At 46.3% G+C, this 10459-nt stretch overlaps 1 protein-coding gene across 16 annotated transcripts in view; it reads left to right on the forward strand.

The window, feature by feature from the left end:
• The window catches only part of SETX (senataxin), a 101213-nt gene extending 96423 nt beyond the window's left edge, over positions 1-4790 (forward strand). For all 16 annotated transcript variants that reach the window (XM_028834692.2, XM_028834694.2, XM_077967263.1 and 13 more), the window contains one exon: positions 1260-4790. In XM_028834692.2, the coding sequence (XP_028690525.2) occupies positions 1260-2006 (747 nt within the window). In that variant the 3' untranslated portion in view covers positions 2007-4790. The remainder of the gene's footprint in view (positions 1-1259) is intronic.
• The last annotated feature ends 5669 nt before the right edge of the window (positions 4791-10459 follow it).

The raw sequence follows: 10459 nt of genomic DNA on the forward strand, positions 1-10459 counted from the left end.
AAAGGTCAAGTGACTTGACTAAGGTCACACAGCAAGTAAATACTGTGCAACCTCCCTGCTTCCCTAACATATCCTTAGGAATAGTACAGGAGCCCCCATGAGAGGGTAGCTATCCTTTTTCTTCTTCTCTTTCTTCTTTCTAAAGAGACCTGAGTTCTAGTGGTTGTAAAGCAGCAGCCTCCTGTGAGGAAGCTGTCGGGAAGAGAGGAGAGATGGATGTGTTTGGCGACTTTCCCGAGATGGGATTTTATGTCTGAAGCTCCTTTAGGAAACAGGCAGAAAGTGAGATGATCTCTTGGCGATCTCAGTGATGAAGATGTTTTAGCCATTTGGGGTTTGAGAGGCCTTTGGAAATCCAATGAAAGCCATGGGCCTTTTTCTGGAATAGTCACATGCACTCAGAAGTTTGCTTTCTGAAACCAGACCTTCCTGTTTGGGAATGTTAGCCCTGCCAAGAGGTGTAGGCAGTACTCTAGATCACCAATGTCCAAAGGACCTTTCTGTCATCATGGAAATGTTTTGTGTCTGCACTGCTCAGTACAACAGCCATTAGTCACGTGTGACCGCTGTGTACTTCAAATGTGGCTGCTGCAATTTAGGAACAGAGTTTTATATTTTGTTTTATTTTAATTAATTGAAATAGAAATAGCAACATGATGCTCCTAGTGACTAGCGCAGACCTGCATTGCAGTTGAATGCACCGATAAAAATGGTTGACGTTCAGCCAGGCGCGGTGGCTCACGCCCGTAATCCCAGCACTTTGGGAGGCTGAGGTGGGCGGATCATGAGGTCAGGAGATCGAGACCATCCTGGCTAACATGGTGAAACCCCGTCTCTACTAAAAATACAAAAAATTAGCTGGGTGTGGTGACGGGCGCCTGTAGTCCCAGCTGCTTGGGAGGCTGAGGCAGGAGAATGGTGTGAACCCGGGAGGCGGAGTTTGCAGTGAGCCAGGATCGCACCACTGCACTCCAGCCTGGCGACAGAGTGAGACTCCATCTCAAAAAAAAAAAAAAAAAGTTGAAGTTCTCCCTTATAGGCTGTGACCAGGTCTTTTCTTTTTCTTTAGGAATGGGACTTTATCATTCTGTATTCGAATTTATTTTTTCCTTTCATGCTTGTCTGACGAGTAATGAATCTTGAGAATCTGTTCATACAATAATATATATTACTTGTTCAGAAATGAAAGCTGGAACTCTGTGCTTCCCAAGCAGTGTTTCTTTGGGGTGTAATTCTTTCTCCCTTCTCATTGTTTCAAGGAAAACCAGCATTGGAATCAGCTGATTCAGGATGCTCAGAAGCGTGGTGCCATTATTAAGACCTGTGACAAAAACTATAGACATGATGCAATGAAGATTCTGAAACTCAAGCCCGTGCTACAGAGAAGTCTCACTCACCCTCCTACCATAGCCCCAGAGGTATCCAGACCCCAGGGTGGCTTGCCCAGCAGCAAGCTAGACAGTGGATTTGCCAAGACATCTTTTGCTGCTTCTCTATACCACACACCCTCTGACTCCAGGGAAACTACTCTTACTGTTACTTCAAAGGACCCTGAAAGACCTCCTGTTCATGACCAACTTCGGGACCCACGACTGCTGAAGAGGATGGGCATTGAGGTCAAAGGAGGAATATTCCTATGGGATCCACAGCCCTCGAGCCCCCAGCATCCTGGAGCAACACCTCCTGCAGGAGAGCCGAGCTTCCCTGTCGTTCACCAGGACCTGGGCCATGTACAGCAGCCTGCTGCCGTAGTGGCTGCTCTGAGCAGCCACAAACCTCCCGTGCAGGGCGAACCTCCAGCTGCCAGTCCCGAGGCTTCCACGTGTCAGAGCAAATGTGATGACCCAGAAGAGGAGCTCTGTCACAGGAGAGAGGCCAGGGCTTTCAGTGAAGGTGAGCAGGAGAAGTGTGGTTCCGAGACCCCTCACACCAGGAGGAACTCTAGGTGGGACAAGAGGAGACCGGAGCAGGAGGACAGCAGTTCCAAGAAAAGAAAGCTTTTATAGGAAAGCCCAATGACATGGGCCAGCAGCCACAGCATATTGTAAACTGAAGATGACCAGCTCGGGGGACCATCTAGATAAGCTTATTTGTTTTTTGTAAGGAGCTTGTGTGCTGTTGGAAAACACGGAAAATGCATCCTTAATGCCTGAGCCTCTGGTCATCTTCAGTACTTTCTGTCATTTGCAAAAGCTTTCAGAGGGCATTGTGTATCAGTAATAATGTCCTTGAAGTCAGAGACTGGAAATGTTGATCTCTTACTCTTCTATAGACAAGGAGGTCAGACTGGAGTGAATGTTGTAAAAGTTGAAATGTATATTTGTATAGCAAATAACAAAATCCTTTTAAAATTTAATCTAGTAGACCGCTTTTCTTTCCCCTGTTTAAAATGTTTATCATTTTTCAACAGAACAAACTTTATATTAAAAAAAAAAAAAAAAGATGGGAGGAGGGCAGGTCCTTTCAACCATTGTTAGGGCAAGACAGATTTATTTAACAGCCTAGCTTGGAATAAGCTGAGTTAGTGCTGGTGTCTCTAGCTCTATTTAAAAAAAGCAAACCCCCCCGCCCCCCAAAAAAAAACCTGGAGTCTCCTGGGGGACACTTTGGGCAGCAGAGTTGTGTTAGGTAAAATCCTGCTGACATGGTGCATTTTTAGACACAGGCCCAGGATATTCTATTTCTGGGATGAGTTCATTTACCTGTTTAGTATGCACATAGTTCCCTAGCTCAAATCCCTAATCTTCTTGAAAGAGAAGAATATGGAGTGAAAGAATAATTCTTGAACTATCATTTGAATGCTCCCAGCATATTGTGAGCTTTGTGTGACTGGTGAGGTACAGACGTGTAGTTGCCAAATGCTAGATGAGCGCTGACTCAGCTGTGGAAGAATCACCTCAGCTTACAGATGTCAGACAGATGTAACTAGTTTTCCAGAAAGCCTGGGAAACTGTGTTCAACATTTCCCAAGGGACTCTGGTCACCAGGCAGCCTGGGAACCGCTGGGGCAGGCCAAATAGAATATTTTGGGCGGGAAAGGAGCAGCCGGTTTAAAATGAAGGGTAACCAGAAGAGTTCAGAACTGGGAAGAGAGTGGCAGACTTCCTGTGATCTTCAGAAATCATCTACCTGTTGAAAACACATGTTGTTTAGAATATCTGATAGGTGTTTCCAGTTACCGTTAGAGGTGATAGTGTTTTGTGGGGGAAAAAAATTGGCCATGGTGAATGGAGATGGAGGAGGCTCGGGACAAGGGAGGGGCGGGCTGCCTGATTCTGTCCAGTTTTCCAAGCAGCCACACAGTGAATTGGAGGATCCTAAACATGAGAATGTCCAGCTGACAGTTGTAAAAACTAGGGGTCTGTAGTGAATGCGGTGCAGCCCCTACCTCATTTGGGGGTAGGAAAGTAACTGAAGGTTCATGTGCATTATTTGACGTTTCCCTTGTCATTTTTAAGCAAAAAAGGATTTTGTGTTAGAAATTCTACTTGAGCAGATTATAAAGAGCTTTAAAAAACAACTTTTGCTTGCCAAAAGTTTGAACATTCGATTTCATTACCTGTGTCTCTCTTACTGGTGTCCTGACATCTGACTAACGTCAGCTGAAGACTCCTAAAACCCAGGCAGCAGGTGACTTCCTAGAGTGCTTTGTCCCCAGAGGCAGCTGCTGCTTCCTGTGTGGGGGCGGAGAGTTTGTCCTTGGCCATGCAGTGTGTGACAGTTCAGGACGGGGAGGGATGGGCCCCACTCTGTCTGGGTCAGGGGTTTTATCAGCCTCTTCCATGTGCCTTTGGGAAGAAATCTCGTTACTTTAAGTTTACTTTTCTGTTATCTTGATGAAGTGCCCATTTTAGCAGACGCTTATAGTGGTGACCACTTAGGGAACGTACAAACTCCTAAGCTTCCAAAGGGAGGCATGGAAAAACAGCTGGGGTCAGGGTGTCTCCCACACTGCTCATGTTAATACTGTTAACACCTGATTTGAGAAAAGTGTTCTCTAAAATGCATATTTTGCTGCCACACACTGAACAGTATTATTTCCAGTTAAGTTTGATGCCCGTTCACCTGTTGGTTCACCACTCACTAGATCTGATTCTGCAAGAATCAGTGGTAGAACTACGTCATCCTTGCTAACAAGTGAGCCTGTGTCCTGTGACGGCCTTTCACAGCGGAATGCAGTTGTCCCTGACATTACTTTGGAAACTTCACTCGTTCCGGTTGGTACAGGTATTTGCCAAAGGCATTTAATGTGTTTACTGTGGCCCCTCTTGATGTGGCTGTCAGTGCAGCGTTGTTGAACAGGGCTATTATTTTTACAGGGTGTAAAGTGTGGCTCTTTGCTTTGTCTTTGCCATGGCATTAAGAGAAAGTTCCCTGTCTTCTTTCAATATTAGTTACTTCAACATGAATATGTGCTACTTACAAACTTGTTTTGTTTCTTTGTATATAACTTGCCTTGGATTTGTTGTGCGCAGTTTGTTGAGTTGTATGTTTTTGTGAATTATCAGGAGTAAATTTGACAAGTATATGTGAATAACCTCCTGTAAATGAATTTTATAACAAAAATGTACTGAACTATTTTTTAAAGTTGTGCAGATGAGCAATTTTTTGCTATAGCTTTGACTTTTCTATGCTGTGAATTAATAGCTGGGATTTGGCAAACAGTAGCCCTGTTGTCTTTGTTAAACCCTAAATTTTAAGAGGAAATGGCAGAATTAAAAGCAGAAACAAGACGGACATGGATTAGAAGTTATGTATTACTGAAGTAAACTACAAGGTACTAACATCCATTTCGTCTGCCATTTGGTTTGCTTTATGCTGAAATTACTTGGTGGGGATTTGTGTAATTCAGATATAAAAAGTTTCATTATCCAGCCCAGCCCTCCTTCCTTGCTCCTTTTGGACTCTTCTCTGTACAGTAATGAGGTGCGTTGAGGCCAGCTGTGCTGTTCAGTTACCGACTGAAGTTTGGTCCAACAGAAATACGTGCTCATCATTAGGCTGGAATTGGGGTGGAGGTGAGATAGGAGGAACAGATGGACAGTGACCCATGAAAGGAGCTCCCAGGGGCACTGGTGGAGGGACAGGGTAGAATTGCCCTGGCCAGGGGTAATTGCTGATGGTTATAGAAGTGGAACACGCTTTATAAAACAGTAACTTCAGGAAATGTAGTCAGCTTCCCCACACTTGTGCCTGTTGAAAGGCACTTGACCTCCGCCTCCGTGTCTCTTTCCGTACCCAGAAGCGTGTGCACACAGCCCTCTTGGCCAGCTTGGTTCGTTCAGTATGCATACACAAATTACCAGGGAGGGTAAAATGGGGTGTTTGGGCCTTAGGGGGAATAATAAATTTGCCCAATGGCCAGGCGAGAGATGAGTGCTGCATGGTGGTCATCTGTGGAATTTGTTACTGCAGCAGCCTTAGCGACGGTTTTTGAAGTCACCAGACATCTCTCTCCTGACCCATCCGCCCCCACAATCGCCCCCACCTCCTGGGGTTCACCATTCATTGAGGAATAAATAATTCAGGGAGGAAACTAAAATTTAGCCTCGACTTAAATAGAATTGATAGTGTCATACAGCACCACACAGGCAGTTTTTGTACACAAGGGATCCCTCCATGACTGAAAAGACCTGAGTTATCGTCACCCTGTCCTTCTGTACAGAAGGCATTTGTCAAGTCAAATGGCAGAAATGGCATTTGTAGTTTGGGTGTTTGAAACTGCGGGAGGAGGAACTCTGTTGCTGTCCTGTCAGCTCAGTAGACACAGTTGCCTTTGTTTTCAAGCAGCATTATAACAGAATTGTTAGATTGGTAGTCTTCAGCCTTGAGTTTTAACATTAGGGAGCATATTGGGCTCACCTGGGGGACTTTTAAAAAACATTTTGATTGCCCGGGATCCATCCTAACATGACACAGTGGTGTGTGGATGCAGCCACTAACTCTATTTTGGTGGTGGTGGTGTGTGTGTGTTGTTTGTTTTTTGTTTTTTTGAGATGGAGCTTTGCTCTGTCGCCCAGGCTGGAATGCAGTGGTGCAATCTCGGCTCACTGCCACCTCCGCCTTCCGGGTCCAAGTGATTCTCCTGCCTCAGCCTCCTGAGTAGCTGAGATTACAGGTTCTCACCACCACGCCAGGCTAATTTTTGTATTTTTAGTAGAGACGAGGTTTCACCATGTTGGCCAGGCTGGTCTCGAATTGCTGACCTCAGGTGATCCACCTGCCTCGGCCTCCCAAAGTGCTGGGATTACAAGCGTGAGCCTGCACGCCCAGCCCAGCCCTTGGTTTTTTAACTTTCTTTTTTTTTCAGTTTTTAAAAATTTTTGCGGCCGGGCGCGGTGGCTCAAGCCTGTAATCCCAGCACTTTGGGAGGCCGAGACGGGCGAATCACGAGTTCAGGAGATCGAGACCATCCTGGCTAACACGGTGAAACCCCGTCTCTACTAAAATACAAAAAAAATTAGCCGGTGAGGTGGTGGGCGCCTGTACTCCCAGCTACTCGGGAGGCTGAGGCAGGAGAATGGTGTGAACCCGGGAGGCGGGGCTTGCAGTGAGCTGAGATCCGGCCACTGCACTCCAGCCTGGGCAACAGAGCCAGACTCCGTCTCAAAAAAAAAAAAAAAAAAAAAAAATTTTTGCTCATCTGATTACAATTGCTTTTTTTTTAGACTCAGATTTTTAAAAATTCACTCCCAGATGATTCCGTTGAGCAGCCAGCATGGGAGCCTGGCTCCTTTGAGGTCAGGAGGAAAGAGAAGCTCCAGGAGCCCAGAGAGGGTCATGTGTGCCTTCGTCAGCACCTCATCTCCGGGTACCCTGGACAAGGTGTTCAGAAGCGGGTTTCCAAAGACAGCAGAGCAGAGCCAAGAAAAGGAAAATGAAACAGTTCGGGTGACTCCTGACACCCCTGGAAGGGAGAAGGTAGAAGGCTCCCCAAGTCTAGGACGAGCCGGCATGAATCAGTGTGGCCAATGAGGTCTCAGGCCATCCATCTTGGGGGTGTTCTCTGGCCCCCAGCAAAGGGATGCCAGAATAGCTGTTCTCTAAGCAAGAAAACACAGTGCCAGCGCTCTGAGTTCAAGGAACCCATGGTGCATGCAGTGAGTGCTTGTGGTCTGCAAGGCATCTGCGCCCCCTGCGTCATCTCTGAGTTCTCCCACGAAGCCCATGATGCCCACGCTAGCATTCCCATTGCACAGATTTTAAAACAGGGTTGCATCAATGAAATGGTTTGCTGAGGATGGTAAAGCTAAGAACTAGCAAAGCTGCCGTTGCAAACTCAGTTCTTATTACCCCAAAACCCTTGCTTATAATCATTACAGTAGGTACCCGAGCAAGACTGAATGCCAAGCTGGCCACACTGCTGCCGAAAGAGGCCTTCAGGGGGTGTGACCTGGAAAGGAGGCTAGAGATCGCCTTAGCTCCACCATGGGCGTTGGCCATGGGCCATTCATGGCCTTCGTGGGTTTCCCTTTCTTTGCCTGAAAATAGTAGTTGGGGTTTGGGTTCTCTTCTGATTCTTTTCACCAATAACTTCCAAAATTCCAGGCCCTGACCTCTGAGGTTCTGGAGAGGGACAAGAAGAGTGTGGTGGGTATATAATTTGTCAATCTGAGCAGGCTCCATTTCTAGAACTCCTTTTATATTTCCCTTTAGACTGGGCCACAGGAGACACTTATTTGTGAGATTTGGAAACCAGAAATGAAGCAGCAGCCCTATTCTGATGCTCAGGAAGTTGCCACAGGGACACCAGGCACTACTGTTGTAGCTCATGCCTGTTGTCATGTATCTGCAGGCCCGTTAGCATGGGGCAGCAGACAGGCCCGCAGCTAGGCCTCCTTCCTGTCAAATGGGTGTCTGACTCTCCTTGCTCTCCTCACCTTATACCCTTTTCCCAACGGCCTGCCTGCAGACTCCCAGCTTCAGCACCAGAACTGTCCCATTGCCTTCCCTTTTTTATTTTATGGTCATCATATATTATAAATCTACATACGTTTATTCATAATATGTAAGTATATTTTTTGTGCTTAACAGTCATACAAATTTTAAAGATTTTAAAAGGAAAAAAATCTATTTACCCAGCTATTTAACATGTCTGTAGATTTTCTCCTATTCCTGGTGTTCCAAGTTGCCTTCTGGAATCATTTCCCATCAGCTGGAATTATTTATGTTAGAGGAAGTCTGCTGGCAATGATCCTCTTAGTTTTCCTTCATCTGAGAATGTTCTTTATGCCCCCTTGTCCAAAATATTCCTCGAGGAATATTTTGCTGGATATAGATTTCTGGGTTGACAGTGCTTTCCTTTAAAGGTGATGTCCCCTGTCTTCTGTCCCCACCATTCCTGATGAGAAATCTAGTCAAATAATTATTCCCTTCTGCTGTGGACTGTTTGCATTTGTCCAAAATTCCTGTTCAAAATTAATCTCCAATATGCAGTAGTAGTGAAGGTGGGACTCAGCATATTCTGTCTGTTTTAAACCAGCTCCTACAACTGCTGTGTCCCCAGTGGGGACTCTGTAGGGGGGCTCCAATCCCACATTTCCCCTCCACACTACCCTAGTACAGATTCTCTGTGGGGGCTCTGCCCCTGTAGCAGGCTTCTGCCCGGACACCCAGGCTTTTCCATACAAGCTCTGAAATCTAGGTGGAGGGTGCCAAGCCTCCTTAACTCTTGCACTCTGTATTCCTACAGGCTTAATTAACATCACGTGGAAGGCATCTAGGCTTACTGTGACTTGTGCTCTGGCTTGTGTTTTTCAGGGTGGTGGCATGAGGCTGGGAATAGTGACTCACACCTGTAATCCCAGCACTTGGGGAGACTGAGGCAGGTGGATCACTTGAGAACAGCCTGACCAACATGGCAAAACCCCATCTCTACAAATAATACAAAAATTAGCCAGGCATGATGGCACATGCCTATAATTCCAGCTGCTTGGGAGGCTGAGGAATGCGAATCACTTGCACCTGGGAGGTGGAGGTTGCAGTGAGCCAAGATAACACCACTGCACTCCAGCCCAGGTGACAGAGCAAGACTCTGTCTAAAAAGAAGAAAAAAGTGGTGGCATGAGCAGTATCTGGGGCCCTTTGAGCTGAGGCTGGAGCCAGAGCAGCCAGGATACAGGGAAGTAGTATCCTGAGGCTGTGCAGAGCAGTAGGGCCCTGGCCCTCATCCACGAAACCATTCTTCCTTCCTAGGCCTCTGGTCCTGTGATGAGAAGGGCTGCCAGGAACGTCTCTGAAATGCCTTCAAGGCCTTTTTCGCACTGGCTTGGCTATTGGCACTTGGCTCCCTTTCAGTTAGGCCAATTTCTCCAGAAAGCGGTTGCTCCACAGCGTGCTTCAGTTCCTTTCCCAAAAGAGCTTTCTCTTTCTCTGCCACGTGGCCAGCCAGAAATTTTCCACATTTTTACATCGAGCTTCCTGTTTGAATATAAATTTCAACTTTAAGTCATTTCTTTGCCCCTGCATAAAGCATGGGCTGTTAGAAGCAGCCAAGCCACATCTCAAACACTTCGCTCCTTAGAAATTTTCTCTGCCAGATACCCTAGGTCATCATTCTCAAGGTCAAACTTCCCCAGAGACCTAGGGCATGGAGAGAATGCAGACAAGCTCCTTGCTAAGGCATAACATGCATGACCTTTGCTCCAGTTCCCAGTAAGTTCCTTATTTCCACCTGAGACCTTGGCAGCCTGGACTTCATTGTCTATATCACTCTCAGCACTTTGGTTACAACCATTTAACTGGTCTCCAACAAGTTCCAAACTTTCCCTCATTTTCCTGTCTTCTGAGCCCTCCAAACTTTTCCATCCCTGCTTGTTACCCAGTTCCAAAGTCACTTCCACATTTTCAGGTATCTTTATAGTAATACCCCACTGCTGGTACCAATTTTCTGTATTAGACCATTCTTGCTGCCATAAAGAAATACCTGAGATGGGGTAATTTATAAGGAAAAGAGTTTAATCGTCTCCCAGTTCTGCAGGCTGTAAAGGAAGCATAGCACTAACATCACTTGGCTTCTGGGAGGCCTCAGGGAGCTTTTACTCACGGTAGTAGGTGAAACAGGAGCTTGCATGTCACATGGCAAAAGAAGGCGTGAGTGAGAGGGGAAGAGAGGGAGACAGAGGTGGGGGAGAGGTGCTACACACTTTTAAATGACCAGATCTTGTGAGAGCTCATAAAGACAGCACCAAACCATGAGGGATCCGTTCCCATGATCCAAACACCTCCCACCAGGCCCCACCTCCAGCATTGGAGATTATGATTCACCATGAGATTTGGGTAGGGACAGATGTCCAGACTATATCAAATGGGGACAAATATCCAAACTATATAATTCCACCCTTGCCTCCCCAAATCTCATGTCCTTCTCACATTGCAAAATACAGTGCCTTCCTAGTAGTCCCCCAAAGTCTTAATTCATTCCAGCACTAACTCTAAAGTCTAAAGTCTCATCCAAGAC

Source organism: Macaca mulatta, chromosome 15 (genome assembly GCF_049350105.2).
Source record: "Macaca mulatta isolate MMU2019108-1 chromosome 15, T2T-MMU8v2.0, whole genome shotgun sequence".
NCBI lineage: Eukaryota > Metazoa > Chordata > Mammalia > Primates > Cercopithecidae > Macaca > Macaca mulatta.